A 24,099-nucleotide genomic window follows, 5' to 3' on the forward strand; every position below is an offset into this window, starting at 1 on the left:
TATATCCATGTGTCCTGTGATGGATTCTTCCCCGCTGGATGCAAAGAATTTGGAAATCTTCTGATCACAGACTGCACCAGCACCGTTAACAGTATCACACAAAAAAAAGATGACTATAGTTGAAGTTGATAGGCTAGAAGAGCCATGAAGAGTGGGCTATAAAACCCTGTATGCTACTCAGGAGACACTGATCAGGATTATGGTTTAAGGCCAATCAAGCAAATAGTTCATGAGATCCTATCTTGAAAATACCCCCACAAAAAAAGGGCTGCTGGAGTGGCTCAAGTGGTAGAGTGTTTGCTTGGCAAGTGTGAGGCCTGAGTTCAAACCCCAGTATCGCTAAAAAATAAAAAATAAAAGCCTTGTATACCAGTGTGGTATATGAAATACAGTGTGATTTATGAGTCCCTCGATATTCATGGGGGATTGGTTCCAGGATCTCCTATGGATACCAAACTCAAGAATGCTCAAGTCTCTTAAAAGAAAAATGGTATGATATTTGCATGCTACCAAACAAAACTTTAAATCAACCCAAGATTCCTTAGAGGACCTAATCTAATATAAAGGTGAACTAAACAGTTGTTATACTGTAGTTCTCATGGAATAATAAGAAAAAAAAGAATGTATATGTTAAGCACAGATGCAATTTTTTTTCAAATATTTCTGACCCCACGAATTGAATCCATGGATATGGAAGGTACAGTGCATATTTGATCTTTATCTCCAAACCTGCTACTTAGTTCCTAAAATCCTTAGAATTCCCTAAGTGACAGGAGTGCTCTTTGTTATTCATATGACCCTTTTGGTAACACCTCAGATTATGCTAATGAAGTGACTTGGTATGGGCCCCTTCATAGCCTCAAAATGGTGTCAGTTACTAGAAAAATCAAGTGCCTGGAGGATTTACCAGGGTGGAACATTCAGCTCCACCCACTAATTTACTTGGGGTAGGATGTGCAAGAGATTAGCACTATAAAACTAGAAAAAGGAGACCTGACCTATGTGCTGAACAAGTGGAGGTGTTGGCATGGGGGTGCACCCAGAAGTTCCAAACCCCCGTATACCTTGCTTTATCCATGTCTTCATCTAGCTTCTTCCTTTGTATCTTTTGTAATAACCTTTATGATAAATCAGTAAATTTAAGTGTTTCCCTAACTTTTGTGAGCCATCCTAGCAAATTAACTGAACTCAAAGAGGGTGTTCTGTGAGCCCTGGTGTGTCTGAAGTATGACAACCTACTGCTTTCAATTTGGCATCTGAGGTGATTCCTCAACTATGGGATCTGATGCTATCAGAAATGAATTGTATTGGATACCCGGTTGGTATCGGCTGGAGAATTGCTTAATGTCTGAGGAAAAAATGCCCACATATCTGATCACAGAACTGTCATATGTTGAATGTGAGAGCAGAAGGGAAAAACACTTTATTTCCTCCTCTTAAGGTCAAATTAAGGAATTCAGATGTAGCACAATATTAGGTAATGGGGGAAGGAAACTTCCAAGGTTTTCAAGCATAAGAGCTAAATGACCCAGACTGTTTTGAAAAGGAAATGCTGTTTAGCATTAGACGGTGATGTATGCAAGAGATGAAAGACAACGGTATCAGTCACAAGGCTGCTAATGCAGTAGTCTAAGGTGAGCTAGGTCTAAACACTAGAAATGAGAATTTAAGGAGAAAAATTTCAAAATTTCAAATTAAGGGTTAAGAGGCAGGCTATGAATACATCAGCTCAGTTGTGGAGTTCTAACCTAGCATTCATGAATCCCTGAGTTTGAGCCCTAGCACCACAAAAAAAAAAAAAAAAAAAAAAAGAGACTGAATAGACAAGAGAAGAGAAAGGAGGGAAAATGAAGGAAGAGGTTTAGCTTACACTGTTATCAAGATGGACTGCATCAATATAAAGCCAAGGCAAAACTATGATGAATGGGAGAGGACAATGATTTCAGTTTAAGTATTTTGCCCTGATTTATTTACAGACCACGCAAGTTCAGTTAGAAATTTGGGTGCAGAGTTTAACAAAGAGTTCTTCTAGAGAAAGTAATAGATCTGCATATTGTCAATGGAGGTTAAGAGTTGGCTGTCCAGAGATGACAGTGTGAGAGAACCAGGCCAGTGCCAGAACATCAACATGGCAGGAACAAAAAAGGAACTAGCAAAGGAAGCTGAGAGGGAAATGTAAAGCTAAAGGAGTCTACCAAACAACTTCTTAAGACTTAAGCAAAGCTGGGCAGGGTTATACACATACACAGTTCCTGCTACTTGGAGGCTGAGGCAAGAAGATCACTTGAGCCCAGGAGTTTGAGGTTAGATTAGGTAAAATAGCAAGACCTCATCTCCAGGCTGGGCATGGTGGTTTATACTTGTAAGTCCAGCTTCTTGGGAGGCTGAGATTGAGAGAATTGTGGTTTGAGGTCAGACTGCGCAAAAAGTTAGCAACACCTCATCTCAACAAAAATAGCTGGACATGGTGGTGCATGCCTGTCATTCCAGCTATATGAGAAGCCTAAGTAAGAGGATGGTGATCCAGGCCTGTCTGGATAAAAACATGAGACCCTTTCTCAAAAATAACTGAAACAAAAAAGAGCTGGAGGCATGACTCAAATGGTAGAGAACATGCTTAGCAAGTACAAAGCTTTGAGTTCAATCCAGTGTAGGGAGGAAAAAAAGAAAAGGAATTACACAAAATAATTTCTAAAAAAGGAGGGGACCGAGCTAGGTTATAATTGAGGATAATATTGTTAATTCAAAAATAACTGCTGTGCAGGAAAGATAGAGAACCACCAGTTTGCAAAGTGCAGAATACAGAAGTGACACTTAATAAATTATCATTAAGAGTCTTGGCTGGTGGTGGACTGACTCAAGTGGTAGAGCGCCTGCCTAACAAGTGTGGAGCCCTAACTTCAAATCCCAGAGTCTTGAGTAGAAGCCAGGTGCCAAAACTATACCACTTGTTATGGCAAATTAGGCAGTCCCCTAGGTCCACACTTGCTGGTAAGCCAACAGAAAAACAGTCCTATGCTATGCACGCCTTCAATTCTCCATTAACAAAAATAATGTTATTTAACTTCATTCACAATGAGACTAGAGGAATGAGTCTAGGAATATTACAGAAACAAGTCAAAGTCCCTGGGAAAATCACATTATAAATTTTAGAACTCCTAATATAGAAGACATCTAAATAATCTCCATGTTGCCGAGAACAGGACTATCCTACACAAAAATAATATCCAAATTCAAGCCCATTCTTTTTTTATCTCTACATGATACACTCCTTTAGTCTCTCATCATGCACAGAAAGGCATGATGAGATAAATAAACACATGAACTAAATTTCAGCATCTTTAGGCTATATTGTGATTTGTTCTTTTGATCCTTAGGCTGTAAGCACTTCAAATGCAGGAAGTCTAGTACCCAGCTCTGTGCAGAGCACATGTTCAGTACTCCACAGATGCTTACTAAATGGATAAGCATGAAAGCCCAAGCTTTTTATAATGGCTTTTTCTTTTGACCCAGACCAGTATGACCATACACATACTAAACATACTGTGTACCACTTAACACATGTCAAAATTCACTAAAGTGTACAATCCATCAATTTTATTATATTCATAGTGTTGTACAACCACCACTCCAATTAATATTAGAACATTTTCATCAGCCCCCTCCAAAAAAAGAAATCCATACCCATTAGGTGGCCAATTCCCATTTCTTCCAAATCTCCCAGCCCTTTGAGAATATTCATCTACTTTCTATCTCTATAGATTTGCCCATTTTGGATGTTTCATGTAAATGGAATCATGTAATAAGTGGTCGTTTATGAATAGCTTCTTTCACTTAACATAATGTATTCATGGTTCACCTCAGCTGTAACAGGTATCAATACTTCTGTAAATTGTCATAATATATCAGATTTTGTTTAACCATTCAGTAGTTAATTGTCTATTTGGATTGTTTCTACTTTCTATTATGAATAATGCTGCTCTGAGCACTTACGCCACAATTCTTTACATAAATACATGTTTTTAATTCTCTTGGGTATATAAATGGGAGTAGAATTGTTGGATCATGCGTTGGGTCTATGTTTGATCTTTTCAGGAACTTCCAGACTGTTTTCCAAATGAACTGTACACCAGTGATGTGAAAAGCGTTCTAATTTCTCCGCTCATTACTTTTTTGATTGTAGCCACCCTTGTAGGAGTGAAGTAGTATCTCACTGTGGTCTTGATTTATATTTTCATGATGACTACTGATGTTGAGCATCTTTCCATGTGCTTACTGATTATTTGTATATCTTCTTTGGAGAAATGTCTATTCAGACCCTTTGCTAACTTTTTTTTTGAGACAGGCTCTCACTGTTTAGCCCAGGCTGGCCTCCAACATATGAGCCTCCTGAGTACTGTGATTACAGACATGACGCACCATGTCTGGATTCCTTTGCTGGCTATCTATTCCCCCTCTCCTCTGTCCTGGGCTTGAACTCAGGACCTCACAATTTGATCCTCACCCCCAGCCTTCCATCCGTTCTCAAATTTGTTATCACTTCACTGCACCAGGCCATACATGACCCACAATGTTATTATCCAGATATTAGTCATACTATTTTCACACTAAATACTATTTCATCATGCCTTTTGCCTACTCAAGAAAGCATAAACTAAGCCAGGTACTGATGGCTCATGCCTGTAATCCTAGCTACTCAGGAGGCAGAAATCTGGAGTACCACAGTTCAAAGCCAACCCCAGGCAAATAGTTCACTAGACCCTATCGTGAAAATACTCAATGTAAAACAGGACTGGTGGAAAGGCTCATGTGGTAGAGTGCCTGCCTAGCAAGTGTGAGGCCTGGAGTTCAAACCCCAGTACCACAAAAAAACAAAACAAACCATAAATTATAGTGCTTCTAGAAACAAGACTTAAAATGGTCAGCCTAGAATTCAAGATTCATTCATTTTACTTTTCAAACTTCATTTCCTTCAGTTTCTCAGCATAAATTGCATGCTCTGATGAGCTCTTTTTTTCTCCCCTCTCAAGTGCTATATCAGTTCTATTTTTAATTTTTGCTCACATTATTTCCTCAGATAGAATCCCCCCTTCAACCTCATCTGCTATCAAATATACCTTGAGTCTAAATATTCCTATAGGAGGCAACATTGACTGTTTAGTACTCAGGATGAATTAGATTTTCAGATATTTCAGCAAGCTAGTCACCAAGAAAGGCCAGAATGGAGTTGACAGGGTGAAGGTTGGGGGGGGGGGTGTGACAATTAAGAGTTCCCTGAGGAAATGTAAGACAATAGAGTCTGATACGCAGATTGAACTACAGAAAAAAAACAGTAGCCAGAATAAGGTAGCACTAAATTCTGGGTCATAGGATATTGACCACAAGAAAATATAGCACAGAAATATATCAATAAACCAATTCTAACTTTCTGATTATGCTCTTCTTATGTTAAAAGAATTCTCTAAAAGAAAATACAAAAGAAGCCCTGAACACATATACAAGATCTTCACTAAGTGTGGGGAGTAGGGGGGGAGGTGGCACAAACAATGAATGTATACACATGTAAGTAAATGTAAAAGAAGATAAAAGAAGAAAGAAAAAAAAAAGATCTTCACTAAGCATTCAATAAGGCTTTTTCTTAGTATTTTAGCTCTTGACAACTCTAAACCCAACATGGATGCTCACAGTCTTACATGAAGCTCTTTGCCTAAAGAGAAATGATCGGTAACATCTCCAACCAATAAAGAAAATAAAAATGGGCTTGAATTCAGATAGATACGATATAGATATTATACACAAGATAGTACCCTGCCAATTAAAAACAGATGTTTAACTATGATATAAAAAAGGATTCCCCCACTCATCTAAAGAGAGTGGTGATAAAATCCTCCTTAACTGCTTGAAGTCTTCTAAGAAACAGATATACCATATGCTATACTAAGGGTAAGTAACTTTATGAATCTTTATCATTTTAGATAGCCAACTATTACTCTTCCTTTCAACCCAAAAGCCTAAAACTATGGCAAGTGGGGTTATGTGCGGTCTATATCACAGCATCAAATATTAATAAAGATAATAATGTTACACAAAAATTGAGTGATTTTATATGTCTTGCTGCTAGAGGAAAGTAAAACAACCAGAAAGGGACATCAATTATTTCCCTGAAAATAAAAAGCCCATTCAGAAGTAAAGTGAAAAGCTGAGTTAAAATCCCTTATAACTGGGTATGGTGGTACATACCTATAATCCCAACGTTTGGGAGTTTAAATCAGGAGGATTAAGAATTTTAGGCTAGCCTACCTACAAAGTGAGATCTTGTCTCAAAAAGACAAAGAAAAAAAAAAGCATTTCAAACTCAAAAATGGGAGCGCTCCATGACTTAAAAAATAAATTCTAAGTCAGTTAAAAAATAGCTAATACTATAATTTTCCAAAGCTAGACTGCTAGAACGCTAAGGAAGCACTGAAACCAGTCTTAGTTTCCTTACCCACGTACCCTTTACTTTTCATGTTTCCCACTCCCCACCAAAGAAACAAAAACAAAACAAACAAACAAAAAAACAACAATGCCCTAATAACAACCCTTCAGTATAAGATGAAATGGCAGCTCTTAACAAAGTATAAGCATTACAGAGAAATCGACAGGTTAGATTAGAAAGCTTCACTGAACCACAGGATCTGACTGCATTAACTGCTAAAATATTGACACAAAAAGAAGGAATGGTATCCTCTAAACCAAGTATCTGGGAAGAATAATTCAGCCATGGGATCTGGGAAACAAAAACCCCACTGGCTCTCTAATAACGCTCTAAATTCAAGAGGCTCACCAGGAGCCAAAAGCAGAAGGAAACATCCAAACTCTACACTCTAAGTAACCATCACAGGGAATTGCATCTTTTAAAGTGTCTCTGTCCTGTCCCAAAGGTCAATTTAAAACTAGTAGGCTACCAAACCACAGTGGTAGATGCCTGTAGTCCTAGGTACTCTGGAGGCTGAGGCAGGATGATTGTGTGAACCAGGAGTTCAAGGCCAGCCTGGGTAACGTTTGACCCTGACTCAAAGTGTTTTGTTTTATTCTTCTTCTTTAATAAACTACCAGGCTTTTGTGGGTAGAATGAAAAAATCATACGTGTGATTTCATCAACTTCTCTATTTCAAAATTATACTTATCACAAAAAATATGTGAATGAATATGTAAAAATAGGAAAAAAAAAAGATAAAGAATTAAGGGGCTACTCTAAGATGCCCAACATCTGCACAACAGGCATTCCAAGAAAGAAGACAAAGAAAACAGAAAAGTAGAAATCACCAAAACATAAATTGAAAAAGCTTTCCAAGAAGATCCTTCAAAACTTCAGTTTCAATAAGGGACATATCCTGGCACATTAGATGAAAATATATACATACTAAAGTGTATCATCATGAAACTGCAGAACATTGACAAAAAAAAAAAAGAACTTATAAAATGTCAAGGTAACAAGAGCCATAATAGAACTGCACTTCTCAACTTCAACAAAATTTGAAGGCCAATTTTTGAAGTAAAATTATTTTCAATCCAGAATTCTATATTCAACCAAGTTTTTTCCCCTCTGTATTTTAAAAAAGGTGTCTGTTGTACAAAGGGGTTTCATTGTGATATTTCTATACACACATTGAAAGTACTTTGATTATCTTTGATTATAGTTACCCACCTTTTTTTTTTTTTTAGGCAGTACTTGGGGGTTGAACTCAGGGCTACATGCTTGCTAGGCACCTAAGCGACACCCCCAGTCCTTTTTGCTTTGGTTATTTTTGACTTTATATTCATGCTGCTCTGGACCATGATCTTCCTATTTATGCATCCCTCATAGCTAGGATGACAGGCACATGCCACTACAACAGGGCTGGTGGAGTGGCTCAAGTGGTAGAGTGCCCGCCTTGCAAGTGTGAGGCCCTAAGTTCAAGTACTATTACTGCCAAATAAAAAAAAAATTGTTCCTATAATTTTTCCTCTTGAAAATGTAATGTAAATGTAATTATAAATTATGAAACCTTTTGAGACTAGTTTCTTTTACTCAGCATAAAGTTTCCAGATTTATCCAAGTTGTAATGTGTATCAATTGTTTATTCTTTTGTACTACTGAGTAGTAGTCCACTGTGTGGCTATGGCACTATTTATACATTCACTCTTTGCAGGACCTTTTTGGCAAGTAAGAATAAAGCTAACCAGGTGTGGTAGTGCATCCCTATAATCTCACATTTGGAAGCTGAGGCAGGAGGATCAAGAGTTCAAGGCCAACTTAGGTTACATAGTGAAGTTGGATATCAGGCTCAGCTATATACTGAAACCCTGTCTCAAAAGAAAAAGCCAATGTAATATTCATGTACATGTGTTTATATGAACATAAAATTTCATTCCCCTAGGATAACTGCCTAGGTGTGGGACTGATGGGTCATATGGTAAGTCCAAATTTAACATGTGGTATGTTAACTATATTATGTGAGGGTTCCAGCTGCTATACATTCTCAAGAGTACTTGGTATGGTTGATAGTTCTAATTTAGCATTCTAATGATGTGCAATGGTATCTCACTTTCCATCCTCCTCATGTTTAGTTGTGGTAAATATGTTTTCACAAGTTGGTTTGCCACCCTATATACTCCTTAGAAATACCTGATGAAGCCTATTAAATTTTTTCATTATTATTTGTTTTCTCACCATTATATTTTCAGAGTGCCTTACATATTCACAATATCAGTCCTTTACTGACATACAATTTGCAAATTTTTTTTCCCAATCTGCAACCTCCCCTTTCATTCTTTTTTGGTTTTGGGTTTTTTTTGAGCCAGAACCTCCCTTATGTATCCCAGGCTGGCCTCAAGCTTGTAACTCTACTACCTCAGCCTCCTGATTGCTGTGCTCTCTTAATGGTGTCTTTCAGAAGCAAGCTTTTTAACTTAATGAAGTTCATTCATCATTTTTTTCCTTAGGAATCATGCTTTTGGTGTCATCCAATGAACTTCTTGCCAAAGCCAGATCACAGAGAGTTTCTCCTCTGTTTTCTTCTGTAAGTTTGGCAGTTTCATAGCTCACATCTAGATGTGTGCATGTGACGCATCTTAATTTTTGTGTAATGTGTATGGTTTAGGCCAAGGTTCATTATTTTTGTATATGGATGTCTAACAGCATTTATTAAAAAGACAATTCCTTTTCCATTGGATTTCCATTGCAGCTTTGTTTAAAAACAAAAAAGTATTGGCACTGAGCATGGTGGTTCATACCTGTAATACCAGGGCTCAGGAGGTTGAGACAGGAGGATCACAAGTTCAAGGCCAGCCCAGGCTAGAGTGACACCCTGTTTCAAAACAAAATAAAACAAAAACAGCAACAAAAAAATCTTATTGATTATATTTCTGTGAATTTATCTTTTTTCTTTTTTGAGGATCATAAGGCTCAAACTCAGGGCTTCACACATGCTATACAAGTTCTGTACCATCAAGTCCCCTCCCCTAAACCCTGTGTGGGTCTATTTCAGAAATCTCTATTCTATTTCATTGATCTATATGTCAATCCCTTTGCTAATACTACAGTGTTGATTAAAATACCTTTGTATTAAGTTTTTAAATCTTGCAATTTTCTTCTCTTTTTTGGCTTATTTTTTAAATTGACAGAAATTTATGTGTTTATCATATAAACATAATGCGTTCAAACATAAATACATTGTGGAATGCTTCAATCAAGCTAATAACATATGCATTACCTTGCATACTTTTTTTGTTGTTGAGAACACTTAAAATCTACACTCTGTAGTTTGATTTTTTTCCAACATTTTTCTTTTCTTTTTTTTTTTTTTTTTTGTGGTACTGGGGTTTGAACTCAGGGTCTACAACGTCAGCCACTCTACCAGCCCTTTTTTAAGATGAGGTTTTTCGAGATAGGGTCTTGTGAACTATTTGCCTGGACTGGCTTCAAACCACGATCTTTCTGATCTCTGCCTACTGAGTAGCTAGGATCATAGGTGCGAGCCACCAGCATCTGGCACCAACATTTTTCTTTTCCAAAATTGTTTTGGTTATTCTAGGTCTTTGTCTTTCTATAGAAATTTTAGAATCAGCTTCTTTATAACTACAAGCAAATGCTGCTGGGATTTTTATTGTTATTATTGCGTTAAATCTATATATCAAAATTCTTGCTATAGTGACTCTTCCTTTCCATTAATATGGTACATTTTTCCATTTGCTTAAATCTTCTTTGATTTCTTTAATCGGGCTTTGTAGTTTTCAGCAAAGAGATCCTGTATATATTTGTTACATTTACACATAAATATTTCAGTTTTTTTGGAGTTTTCAATTGTATATACAAACCTGACTGCTTTATGTGGTTTGTTTAACCCTGCATTATTTGCTACATTATTTATTCTAGGACTTTTCTTGGATTGAGATTTTTCTCTGTGAACAAATAGGAACAGTTTTATTTTCTCTTTTTCAATAGTATGCCATTACTTCTTCGTATTTTGTTGTTGCACCAAACTCATACTTTCCTTGTTCTGATTCTCTGAAGATACAAATGTTAAGTCTTCTGATATTGTCTCATAGGTGCAAGAGGCTCTGTTTATTTTTTAAATCATTTTTCTCTGTTGTTCAAATTACGTAATTTCTATTCTATGTTTTCAAATTTGCTGACTTTTTTTTTTTTTTACAACATGACTACATTGGTTTATTCAGGGATGCAAAGATGATTCAACATATGTAAATCTATAAGCATAACACAACACATAAACACAACAAAAGACAAAAATCACATGATCACCTCGATAGATGGAGAAAAAAGCCTTTGACAATATTCTTGCTGATTTTTTCATCTGTCATATCCATTCTGTTACAGAGACCATCCACGGGAAACTTTCATTTCCAGTATCATATTTCTAAATTTAAAGATGTCTAATTTCTAAAAATTTCATTGAGTTCTTCTTTACATCTTTTGTTTCTTTGCTAAGACTTTCTTTCCATGCATTTCTGGAACACAATCATAACAGCTGATGTAGTCTGGTTTTTTTTTTTGTAGGATTTGAACTCAGGTCTTTATGTTTGTTAGGCAGGCTCTTTACCACTTGAGCCACTCTGCCAGTCTCTTTTTGAGTTGAGTATTTTTGAGATAAGGTCTTACAAACTATTTGCACAGGCTGGCTTTGAACTGTGATCCTCCTGATCTCTGCCTCCAGAGTAGCTAAGATTACAGGTGTGAGTCAATGGTGCCTGGCTGACATACTCACTTTTGTTTTTGTTTTTGTTTTTTTAAAATAAATCTAACATTTGTGTGATGTTGGCTTGGTATCAATTTTCTTTTTCTTTGTGAATTCAGACTTTTCTGTTTCTTTTTCAGCTGAGTGCTTTTATATTCTGGACATTCTGAATATTATGAGATTCTAGGTCTTATTTAAGTCCCACCAAGAATGTTGGTATTTTTGTTTCATTCAGTAATTGGCCCAGTTGAGTTCATGCTTCAAGAACTGAACTGTCTTCTGTGGGTTGTACATCTCATGGCAGTTCAGTTTTCAAAGTCTTTGAAGTCATACTGAATGTGTTCCATAGTGCCCCACAAAGAATCCAGTCTGGGATGTGGGCAGCGGTCCATCCTACAATTCAATTTTCAGTGTCTATGTATTCTATTTAGGATTAGACTCACGCATGCACAGCATGGAAGTCAGTTCAGCAGTCCATAAACAATTTAATTTCCCAAGCTCCTCTCTCTTCTGCAAGCATTCAGTTCTCCAGGCTCCCCTTTTCTAGCCATTTAGCAGAAAGCCAGGGCTTTATCAACCCCATACTGCAATATACTTCCCTGTACTCAAATGAGGGACAAGACAAAAAGGCAAAGGGAGAAGAAAAGCAATGGAGATTTGTCCCACTCTTTTCAGACCACAGTTACTCCAATTTGAGAGGAAGAGTCCCTTCCCTCTGAGTTTTAGGTTCCTGTCTACCCCCATTGAGACCATTGCAACTACTCCCAAGGATTGCTTGAGGCTTGGATACAAAAGAATGAAGAAAATACAAAAGAATAAGAAAAAAAGAAAGATGTGGATGTCCACACTTTCTGAGTACAAGAAAACCCTTTCCTGTCCTTGAGTCAGAATTAGAGGACTTCTCCTGGTGGTTTTTCTGTCCATGTTAATGCCCACTTCCAAGTTTCAGGATACATTAAGTTTAGGCTGGGGCATACTGGAAGAAAAAAAAAAAAGTTAAACTCACCGCTGGTTCAGTGGTACTTTGAATTCTGGTCTTCTTCCCCAATCTGCCTCCTACTATTTACTTTTCAGAGTCCTCAAATAGCCACTCCAAGCATTGTGTCCAGGTATTATAGCTGCATTCAGTGGGAGAGACAGGTGAAGTGTGCTTACTCCATCTTATCTGGAACCAGAACCTGGACTATTGTTGTTCATAATAAGCTTTGTAGAAATTATTAAACTACTTGTATACTTTGATTTTTTAAAAAACAAAGCAAGTAGGATCACATTTTTTAAACTCATGTATCTTTTGGACATTGTATGTTTATGAAAAAAGTGAAGTTGTCAACTACTTTATTTCCTTGAATGGTTTTACATAGGAATTTTTATAAATGCTAGGATTATTACATATTATACTTTTTTTTTTTTTTGGTGATACTGGAGTTTGAACTCCAGGCCTCATTCTTGCTAGCCATGTGCTCTGCCACTTGAGTCATTCTGCCAGTCTGCATATTATACATTTTCTAAAGATGAAACTATAACAGGAGTTATCCAAAGTGTATGACAGAGGAAGGAGTTGACAGGCAAGAGGTTTCAAACTTTAAGAAAATGTTTAAAAGTGAGGACGACCAGCATGGCATGCTCAGTATAAGCCTAACAATTTCAAGACAAGAGGCAGGAGACACACAGCAGGGACTGTTCTCAGTGCCTTGTACACCATGTTAAGGTGTGTGGGCTTTACCTGAAAAAGGGAAGGCCTTAAATTATCTTAGAAAGGTTGGAGAATGACGTATCTCATCAGTATGTTTAAAGGATCCCTGTTGTTGCAGAACATCATGGTGGATAGAAAATTAGTCTTACGGATTAAAGCTAAGGAATCATATCAAATTGCAGAGCAGCATACATAGTATGGAAGGGGGAGATTAAATACATATATACACATAATTATGTATTTTATATATATGATTTTATGTAGTGATACATAGATATGATTCTGATATAAACAGAAGATTTCTAGAGGGAAAAAAAAACCCCACAAGAAACCAGTAATAGCAAGCTTTGGAGAAGGGAAGTGAGGGGCTGAGAGAAAGTACATTTATTTTTCACATTATTCTTCTGATATGTCTGAGTTTTTCATTTTTTTGCTTTTTACTAAGACAAGGTCTCAGTATGTAGCCAAGGCTGGCCTCAAACTCATGATTCTGATGAAGGTGTGGCTTAAGCAGCACAGTGCCTGTCTAGCAAATGTGAAGTCCTGAGTTCAAACCCCAGTGCCACCAAAAACAAAACAAAATAACACCAATTTAGGGCTGGAAGCATGGCTCAAGCAGTAGAGCACCTGCCTAGCAAGTGCAAAGTCTTACATTCAAAACCCCAATACCACAAAAATAAGTAAATAAATAATGAATAAAAAAAACCAGTTATCACAATTCTCCCATCTCAGTCTTCCCAGTGCAGGATTACCTGTGTCACCATGTCCAGATGATTTTCAAATTTTTTATAAACACACTCTTTAAAAGGCTTGTTAAAAGTGAAAGGAGACCTTATTCATGAATTGGATATTAGATACATAATACCAAATTTCAAATTATACTACAAAGTCACACTAATAAAAACAGATGTTACTAGTACAAAACAGAAACACATCAAAGGAATAGAAGTTCCAGAAATAAGTCCGCACAGCTACAGCCATCAGATTTTTGACAAAGGCACCAAAAACATACATTGGAGAAATGACAGCCTTTTCAACAAAATGGTGTTGGGAAAACTGGATATCCCCCTCTCATCCCATACAAAATTCAAAATGGATCAATGATCTCCTCAAACTTTGACACTACTGTGGGAAAACCCTTAAAATATAGGCATAGGTGAGGCCTTTCTAACTAGGACTCCAATTGCTCAGGAAATGAGAGCAAGAATTGACAAATGGATTGCATCAGATTAAAAAGTTTCTGTACCTCAAAGGAAACAACTACCAGAATCAAGAAACAACCTACCATATGACACCCATGGAGGGGAATAAAAAATAAAAGAGAGAGAGACAACCTACAGAATGGGAGAAAGTCTCTGCAGGTTATTTGTCAGATAAAGGATTAAGATCAAAATACATTAAGAGCTCCAAAAACTAAATATCAGAACAACAAATAATTCAATTAATAAATAGGCAAATGAATTGAAGACAGTTCTCAAAAGAAGTACAAACAGCCAATAAGTAAATGAAGAAATGTGCAACATCCTTAGCCATAAAAGAAATGCAAATCAAAACTACAAGAGATCCACCTCACCCCTCAACAATAAATGACAGTGAGGATGTGGGGGTAGGGGTGCGGGAAAGGAACCCATATAGACTGTTGGTGGGAATGTAAATTAGTGTGGCCGCTATGGAAACCAAGATGGAGGTTCCTCAAAAAACAGAACTACCATATGATCCTCCTCTACACTACTGGGCATATATAATTCATTATCAAAACTATCAAAACTGAGGAGATTCTATAGTCTATTATTTCACACTTTAAACAATATGATCCTCCAAATTTCCCTAATGATTAACAAAAAAACCTCTGTTTTTATTCCATTTCCTCCATCCTCTACATTCCAATAAATAGGATTTTAATGGATTCATAAAATCATCAACATCAACTAAGCTTTCATAAGCAAAGTAATATCTGCCAAATTTTGATACTTTTCCAAACAACCTCATCCCTACTCTATGGAATCCCTAACTAGCCAGGGACACAACCTATAAAACAAAGACTATTTATCTATTAAATAAAGATTTTCATTAAAAAGCAAACAAGTCCTCATCTGTTAAAAATATATCTTGAAGTATTTACAGATGATATAACCAATATCTTTCAAAATACTCCATCAGGTGGGAAAATGAGTTGAAGAGATACAATACAAATACAAGATTGGTCAAATGCTGATGCTTGCTAAGGTAGAGTTTCGGGTATATGAATATTCATTATATAATTCTCTGTATTGTGTATATGTTTGAATTTTTTCATAACAAAAAGTTAGAAGGGACTTCTGGTTTCCAGTTCTGCCACTCTGTCCTGACAAGTGAAAAAGCTGAACAAACTAAAAACCCCACAGCTCTTCTAAGCAGAGAAGTAAGGTCACAAGGCAAATTATTGCCCCAAAATTAGAAAGACAGAAAAGAAGATATGGTAAGCCCATCTTATCCATGGATTTATTACATGCGGTTTTGACCAAGCATGGTCAAAAAATGAATAAATTTTTTTTAAAAACAAGTTTTAAATTCCCACATGCGCGTTCTCTAGCTTAGTTGATAGGGAGAAGCTCTCAGTCAGTCTCCTATTATCGTCAGTTGTGTTTAAATCACTGTGTGATCTGCTGAGTGTTTCCCTGTCCTTAATTTTGTGAAAATCTGCCTCCCCAAAAGCAAATGGTGTCCTATAAAGTAAGATAAAGTGAATGTGCTTAATTGAAGTGACAAAGTGAAAATTTTAGATTTGCTGAAAGGTGGTATGGCTTTAGCAGGAAGTTGGGCAGTGGTATGGGGGAAAAAATCCAGCATCTGCAGTATTCAAGATAAAGAACATGAAATAAAATCTAGTTTTGGTGAGCAGTATCAACATAAGCAATAGTAATATAGCCTACTTCATGTGGTTTCAAGTAATGGCTGCTCATGCCTTCTGAATGTATGTTAAACATAAATTTGAGTAATTTTAGAGTACTGAACTCTATGCATCCTAAATATTGTAGTTGTTCCTTCCTTGATTGTGATCTCTTTGGAACCATATACCAGTAGATACCAAAGTCTACTATAAAGAGTATCAAAACAAAACAGAGCAGAAACCTCCAGAAGAACAGGTGCCAGGGTAGGGAAATCGGAACTGTAATTGATGAACTGCTGGAGGTTAGGTATGGATAAGTCTGAGAGTTAAAATTTCTAAGGGTACTTAGTCATTGGAGGGCCTTCTCCAACACTTTTGTTGTGTTTTGTTTACAGTATTCCAACCAAGTACTTACAGCAAATATCGGGGGGAAATTCCCCTATGCTTCCAACAAAAGGAAAAAACTATGCCTTTTTTTTTTTTTTTTTTTTTTAAAGAAAGGGTCTTACTACATAGCTAGACTGCCCTCAAACTCCACATCCACCTGCCTTAGCCTCCTAAGTACTGGGATTACAGGTGTATGCCACCACTCAGCTCACTTTTTCTTCTTAACAAGGTTCATCCTCAGGACGAATTATATAATCACAGCCTAACCTGTGGTTTATTGGAGCTTGACTGACCTGGGGAAAGGGAAATGCCCAACTGTTGGTATCTTTGACCTTCTATGTGGAAGAAAAGAAATACCAAACTCTAGTCCACTCTAACCATTCAGAACTAAGAGGTGGAGGTGGGCAGGGAGGTGGGGAATTCAAAAGTACTTGTGAAGCTTACAGAGGCACTACAACACTGAGACTTAATCACAGAACCATAACATGAGTCCCCTCTCCCCACACCTTTCCACTACTTTACTAAAGGCCTATTTTAGTTACTTTTATACAGTACATCATATTCAGCTATAAAGAAAAACTTACAAGGCAGGTGTGGTGGCACACATCTATAATCGCAGTTCTTGGGGAGCTGACGCATGAGGACTGCAAGTTCGAGGCCAGCCTGAGCTATAAAGTGAGACCTTGTCTCCGAAAAAAAAGAAGAGAGAAAATTATATCAAAACTAGACATAGTATGTATGTTGGAATTGTCAGACTGGAAATTTAAAACAACACTAATTAGTATACTAAGGACTGTAATGAGTAAAGTAGACAGCACACAAGAACTGATAAGCAATGTAAGCAGAGGAATGAAAATCTAATTAAATTTTATATTTATCAAAAACAGTGTAACAGAAATGACTGCCTCCAATGGGCTTATTAGTAGACTGCACACAGTTAAGAAAAACCTCTACACTAACCGATATGGCAAAAAACACCTCTGAAACAGAAGAACAAAGACTAAAAAACAAAATAAAAACAGATGGCACAACTAAAAGAAAAATGTAACATAGCTAGGTATGGTGGTACACACCTGTAATCCCAGCACTCAGGAGGCTTGAAGCAAAAGGATTACAAGCTCAAGGTCAACCTCAACTTCCTTGCAAGACCCTGTCTCAAAACAACAAAGAAACAAAAAGATGCAGGATACACAATGTCAGAAAGCCAGAGGAGAAGAGAGAAAAAATTAAAAAACAGATGAAATATGTGAATATGTAATGAATTTCCCCAAAATTAACATCAGATGCCAAAGAACAGATCCAGTAAGTTCAAATAATGTCAGGCAGGATAAATATCAAAACAAAACAAAACTACACATAGGCATAACACGTTAAAACTACAAAAAAAACCCTGAAGATTAAAAATTCTGAAAGAACCGGCAGTGCGGGTGGAGGGATCTTACCTATAGAGAAACAAAGATAAGAATTACATCCAACTTTTCAGAAACTTTGCAAGTAAAAACAATGTAGTGAGATATGTAAAGTGTTGAGAGGAAAAAACCCATCAACCTAGAATCTATGTCCCACAAAATTATTCTACAAAAATGAAAGAGAAACATATTCTCAGACAAACAAAAATTGAGGTTAATTCATTTTCAATAGACTTGACTTGCAAGAAATGTGAAAAATTCCTTAGGGATTTGGAAAATGAGATAGGCGGAAAGTCAGACCTACACTGAAAAGGGAAAAAAATGAAGGTAAAATAAAACCTCCTATTGTTCTTATTCTTAACTCACTACCAGGTAATAGTTTGTTAAAACAATAATAGTAACAATGTATTCACTTATGTAGGCTTAGGTACATACTGTATTTGTTTATGCTTACATATATAAGTGAAAAAATCCAGAGGATATATATAAGTGAAAAAAGCCAGGTGCCGGTGGCTGACACCTGTAATCCTACCTACTTAGGAGGCAGAGATCAGGAGGATCACAGTTAGAAGCCAGCCTGGATGAAGAGTTTGCAAGACCCTATCTTGAAAATACCTAATACCAAAAAAGGGCTGGTGGAGTGTCTCAAGGTTTAGGCCCTGAATTCCAGTCTTACTACTTCAAAAAAAAAAAAAAAGGTGAAAAAATCACAGCAATGACACAAGAGTAAGAAATTCAGATTACTTTGTTATTATAAAGTACCCGTAAAATTGTACAGTGTTACGTGAAACTGGGCATTGACTACAAAATCTATGGCAAATTTTTAAAAAGCATGATTCTTATGCTAAGAAAGGAAAGAAAATGGAATCTAATAAAATACTCAAATTAAAATTACAAAAGGTAGCCAGACACCAGTAGCTTACACATGTAATCCTAGCTATTTGTAATCCTAGCTTCTTGTGAGAATTCAGATCAGGAGGACTGTGGTTCGAGGCCAGCCCAGACAAATAGTTCTAAAGACCTTATCTCCAAAATAACCAGAGCAAAATAGATAGGAGATGTGGCTCAAGCTTTAGAGTGTCTGCTTTGTAAGCACAAAGCCCTGAATTCAAACTCCAGACTCACTCCCCCCTCAAAAAAAAACCTAAAAAAAAAAACTACAAAAGGCAGCCAGGTGCAGTGGCTAACACCTATAATTTTAGCCACTTGGGAAGCAGAGATGAGGGAGGGAATTGTGGCTCAAGGACAGCCTGGGTTAAAAGTTAGCAAGACCCCATTTCAACCAATAGCTGGTCATGGTGGTGTGCAGATGTCATCCCAGCAGAGAAGGAAGCATAAATAGGTCCAAGCTACCCCAGGTAAAAACACCAGATCCCATTCAAAAATAACTAAAGCAAAAAGAGATAGGGTGTCACTCAAGTGGTAGAGGGTCTGTCTAGTGTTGGGTCTGGGAGATCAGAAGACAAAATGAGCCAGTGCCCCCATCCCCCATGAGAGCACTGTGAGTGCTACATTCTGTAAAGGGATATGCTGCTTCACAAGTCATGGCCCCCGGGGATGCCTCAAAATGCCACAGGTCAATAACCAGGAGGCTTCCACAGGACTATGTATATGTTCCTGCAGAGATATGTTAAAAGACCACCCCACCCCTGACGTCTGACTCCCCTCCCCAACAAAAAAGACCAAATAACTGCCCTCCCCCCCATGTAAACAACAGGGAGCTACCAATTTTCCAGGTTCCCTGTTGTCTCTAGGGAAGCTTTTCCTTTCTCTTAAATCCTACTTTGTGTGCTGACTTGTCTCATGAGTCAATCCACTGCCTCGCAAGCCAATTCTTTGGCTAGTGAAGGCAAGAACTCTCAACACTGGCCCACACGCTAGCAAGAGCAAAGTCTGGAGATCAATCCTCAGGACTTTAAAAAAAAAAAAAAAACTATGAAAGACAGGAAAAAAGGGTAGAAAACAAAAATAGAAAAACCACAGCAACAAATTGAAAATAGTGACAAAATGGACATACTACCCAATGCAATCTACAAATTCAATGCAATCCCAATTAAAATACTTTCTTTACAAAACTAAAAAACAATGATCCTAAAATTCATACGAAAGCACAGAAGACTCTGAGTAGTCACAGCAATCCTGAACAATGCTGAGAAGGGCATAGTGCCACATGCCTGTATCCCCAGCTACTCAGGAGGCAGAGATGGGGAAGACAGTGGTTTGAGGCCCACCTGGGCAAAAAGTTAACAAGAACCCCCATCTCAACAAATGAGCCAGGCATGGTGGTACACATCTGTAATCCCACCTACTCAAGGGGTTCAGAGTCCAAGGCCAGCCCCAGGCAGAAACACAAAACAAGATGCTACCTGAAAAATAACTAAAGCAAAAAAAAAAACTGGGGACATGGCTCAAGTGCCAAGTGGGAGAGTACCTGCCTAACAAGTGTGAGGCAAGGCCCTAAGATGAAACCCTGGCACCACCAAAACAAACAAACAATACTGGAGATATCGTACTACCTGATTTAGAACATTCCACAGATCCTTAGTAACAAAAACAGTATTGCACTGGCATAAAAAACAGACACAGAGCTGGTAGAGTAGCTCAAGTGGTAGAGCACCTGCCTAGCAAGTGTGAGGTCCTGAGTTCAAACCCCAGAACCCCAAAAAACCTGTTACTAGTTAAAATCAGACACACAAACCAACAAAACAGAATAGAGGAACCAGAAATAAGAGCATGCATCTACAATCAACTGATTGTCAACAAAGGTGCCAAAACCATAGGTTGGAGAAGACAGCTTCTTCATCAACTGGTGCTGGAACAACTGGATATCCACATACAGAAGGTTAACCTAAATCCATTTTCCTCACCTTGTACAAAAATAAACTCAAAATGGATCAAAAACCTGAAACTTCAAAACTATTAGATGAAAATATGAGAGAAACACTCCAAAATACTGGCATAGACAACAATTTCCTGAATAGGACTCCAATTGCTCAGGGAACAAAAGCAATAGTTGACAAATGGGATTACATCAAATTAAAAAGCTTCTTCAGAGTCGGGAGACAGCCTACTGAATGAGAGAAAATATGTGCTACCTACTCATCTAACAAAGGACAACTAGACAGAATATACAAAGTATTCAAAAAAACTAACCACAAAAACACAAGTAACCCAATAAAAAAGGGGCAGTTCGCAAAAGGAGTAGCCCATAAGTATATGGAAAAAAAATGTTCAGTATCATTAGGTATCAAAAAATGCAAATCAAACCTTCACAGAGATTCCATCCCATCCTAGTGTTGGAATTAAAGACCCTCCGGTACCAACAACAGACACACAAGAGACAGAAAACCTTCACAAGACAATTTATTTTGATCAAAAAGGCTGCAAGCAGGTGCTTATTCCAACTAAGCAAACACACAAGCACAAAATGGCTGACAGTGGCTCCTTTTATCCCTGATGCAGTCGTACCTGCCCCTCACCTGGGATTTGTCCAGGTCAAAGGCTCACAATCTCCCTCAATTGGCTAAAAGGCTTGGGGGATGGGTTAGGGCATATAGTTTGGCAGGCAATGGAGTCATACAGGAATCCAGAAGAAGAAGCAAGGACCCTTTAAACATGAAAGTCACCTAAAATGAAAACCTGAGGCATTTTTAAGTAATCTAAGAGGGTGACAAATACTTTGATAGAAAGGATCATTTTTCTTACACTAGTCAGAATGTTTATAAAAACGAACAAACAAATGCTGGTAAGGATGCAGAGCAAAAGGATTCTTTATACACTGTTGGTGGGAATTTAAATTAGTACAGCCACTATGGAAAACAGTATGGAGGTCCTAGAAAAAAATTAAAAATAGAAGTGCATAAAATCCAGCTATACTGGTGCTGGGTATATATTCAAAGAGAATGAAATCAGCATGCAAAAGAGTTATCTACATACCCATGTTTATTGCAGCACTATTTACAACAGCTAACCTATGCAATTAGTCTAGATGCTCATCAACAGATGAATGCATAAAGAAAATGTGGTATATATATACACAATGGAGTACTATTAGGCCATAAAGAAAAAAATGGAAGGCCAGGCACAGGTGGCTCACACCTGTAATCCTCACTACTCAGAGGCAGAGATCAGGAGGATTGTGGTTCAAAGCCAGCCTGGGCAAGTAATTTGGAAGACTCTATCGTGAAAAAACCCATCACAAAAAAGGGCTGGTGGAGTGGCTCAAGGTGTAGGCCCTGAGTTCAAACCCCAGCACTGCAAAAAAAAAAAAAGAAGACAAATGGAAGAACAGAAATGTAAAATGATCTTTCTGGGGGTGGGTACTAGTGGGAGTGATGCACACATGACACATGGAGGAATTCAGGTGCTCAGGGTTCTTGAGCCTGCTCTGAGAATGAAAGCACAGGCGGACTCCAGCAGCAGAGGTCGGAAAGATTTTATTTGTAGAGAAGAGAAGAGAAAGACTGCTTGGTGGTGCGTGCAGGGGGACCCAGAAACCGGTGGTCCCCGGGGTCAGGTTGGAGATGGGGTTTTTATAGCCTTTTTGAGTATTGCCTGAAGGCAGAAATGTCTCTCAGGTGCAGACAGAAGTTTCCTGGGAAGGAGAGGTGTCTCTTTGACCACTTATCACCTTTTGGGACCTCCTGCAGTCCATCCTTCAATCCCCCCTCTCAGTGGTTGCCCTAACTGCTGTTAGGGATAGGGATGATGAAATCTGTTAGTTACTGCTTCCTGCTGACAGGGTGCGATGAAGAGGCCCGCAGCATCAGGGCTGACCATGAGAGAGGAGTTGGAGGGGACCGTGATAGTAGGTCATTTTCATCTCCATCAGGGGAATTTGTAGTTTGATGGATTTTAGGCAAGAGGAAATAAACTTGAAAAGTAAGTTTAAAATGCAAGGCCCAAACACAAGCAAGAGAATAATGACAACTACAGGCGCCAGAAAGGGAAGGAACCAAGTCCTGCAGGAGAACCATACCTGTATAGAAACCTGAGTTTCAAGAGACTGTTCTTGGAGCCACTTAACCTGTTGGAGAATGTAATCTGCACATTCCTCTACAATGCCTGAAGTGTTCATATATGTCAGCAGAAAGTATTGGCAATGGCACATACCCCTCCTTGTTTAGCCAAAAGAAAATCTAGGGCCAAGCAGTGGTGCATTACCATACAGGCAAGGGACGACAAAGACCTCTGTATGTCCTTAATGGCAAGGCCTGCCTGGTCTGAGGTGCCCTCTACTACTTTGGTTAGGTTTTTTTGCAGTTACATGATTGGCAATCACTCCATAGCTAATTCCAGCTAGGGCTATAACTAATGCTGTTATCCCTTAAACTATTAGAGTAACCTCTCTTTTATCTTTATGGGAAGCTGTTCCTGTTGTAGTTAGCATTCCCCTTTCCTTACAAATGGCTGTATGAGCATGCAGGATCAGGAAGGCATACTTAGAATCTGTATAGATGTTGACTCTGTTCTTTTGACAGTCTTAGGGCTTCTGTTAGGGCCCTAATTCTGCCAATTGAGCAGTTGGATTAGGAGGAAGAAGACCTGATTTGAGGATGCCAAATTTTGTTACAACTGCAAACTCTGCATGTCTGACAAAGGAACTGCTGTCAGTGTATAATTCTAGATCTGGACTTTTTAAGGGCCAATCAGTTAAGTCAGGTCAGGCAGCATAATTTTCCGTAAGTACCTCCTCACATGAGTGTTTAGGATTTCCCTCTGCCTCTTGTAGAAGGGATGCAGGATTTAGGCTCTGACAGGTTTTTAAAGTTATTTCTGTCCCTCCCAGAAGCTGGGCCTGGTATTTAAGTAGACGGCTATCAGATAGCCAAAGTTCTCCTTTTGAGTTTAAAATTCCCCTGAGGTTGTGTGGGGTATAAACCATTAGGGGGCAATTTAGGATAAGTTTTTGAGCTTCAGGCACTAGAAGGCTGACTCCAGTCACTGCTCTAAGACATCCTGGCCATCCCTTGGCTACCTGATCTAAATTTTTACTTAAGTATCCTACTGACTAGGGAGTGATGCCCCAGAGTTGAGTCATCACTCCCAAGGCCAGTACTCCCTTTTCATAGACATATAATTGAAACTTGTCTTATACTGGAAGACCTAGTGCTGGAGCTGTCATAGGGCCTTTTTTAACTGGTAGAATGCATTTTCTGACTTCTCATCCCATTTAATAAAGGGCTAGGGATCCCTCTGTGCTTTCTTAAGGATTTGATATAAGGGCCTAGCTAGGTCTGCATATCCCAGGATCCAAATTCTATAGTATCTTATCACTCCCCAAAATGCCCTCAGTTGCTTTAAAGTTTTAGGTAAAGGAAACATCAAGACTGGACAGATTCTATCTTCTCCTAGAGTTCTCATTTCTTTCTCCAGGATAAGACCTAAATATGTAACCCTAGACTGACACAATTGGGCTTTTTCTTTAGAGATTTTACATCTTCTATCTGCTAATAAGTTTAGTAAGGATTTATTGGCTCGTGAAATGACAGGCTCAGTCAGTCCACAGAGCAGGAGGTCATC

At 38.1% G+C, this 24,099-nt stretch overlaps 1 protein-coding gene across 9 annotated transcripts in view; it reads right to left on the reverse strand.

Moving 5' to 3' along the window:
* Ttbk2 (tau tubulin kinase 2) overlaps nt 1–24,099 on the reverse strand; it is a 168,605-nt gene that overhangs the window by 90,432 nt on the left and 54,074 nt on the right. Inside the window, exons 2-4 of one of the 9 annotated variants that reach the window (XM_074065772.1) lie at nt 17,242–17,318; nt 16,753–16,850; nt 12,226–12,337 (exon numbers count right to left, since the gene is read on the reverse strand). The exons of 5 other annotated variants lie outside the window; for them this stretch is intronic. Coding sequence is in view for 1 of the 4 variants with exons in the window: in XM_074065771.1 (XP_073921872.1) it covers nt 16,753–16,807 (55 nt within the window). In the remaining 3 variants the exon portion in view is untranslated. The remainder of the gene's footprint in view (nt 1–12,225; nt 12,338–16,752; nt 16,851–17,241; nt 17,319–24,099) is intronic. 3 more of the 9 variants (XM_074065771.1, XM_074065773.1, XM_074065774.1) reach the window with 3 other exon arrangements.

The sequence above is a fragment of the Castor canadensis genome, chromosome 2 (genome assembly GCF_047511655.1).
Source record: "Castor canadensis chromosome 2, mCasCan1.hap1v2, whole genome shotgun sequence".
In the NCBI taxonomy this organism is placed as follows: Eukaryota; Metazoa; Chordata; class Mammalia; order Rodentia; family Castoridae; genus Castor; species Castor canadensis.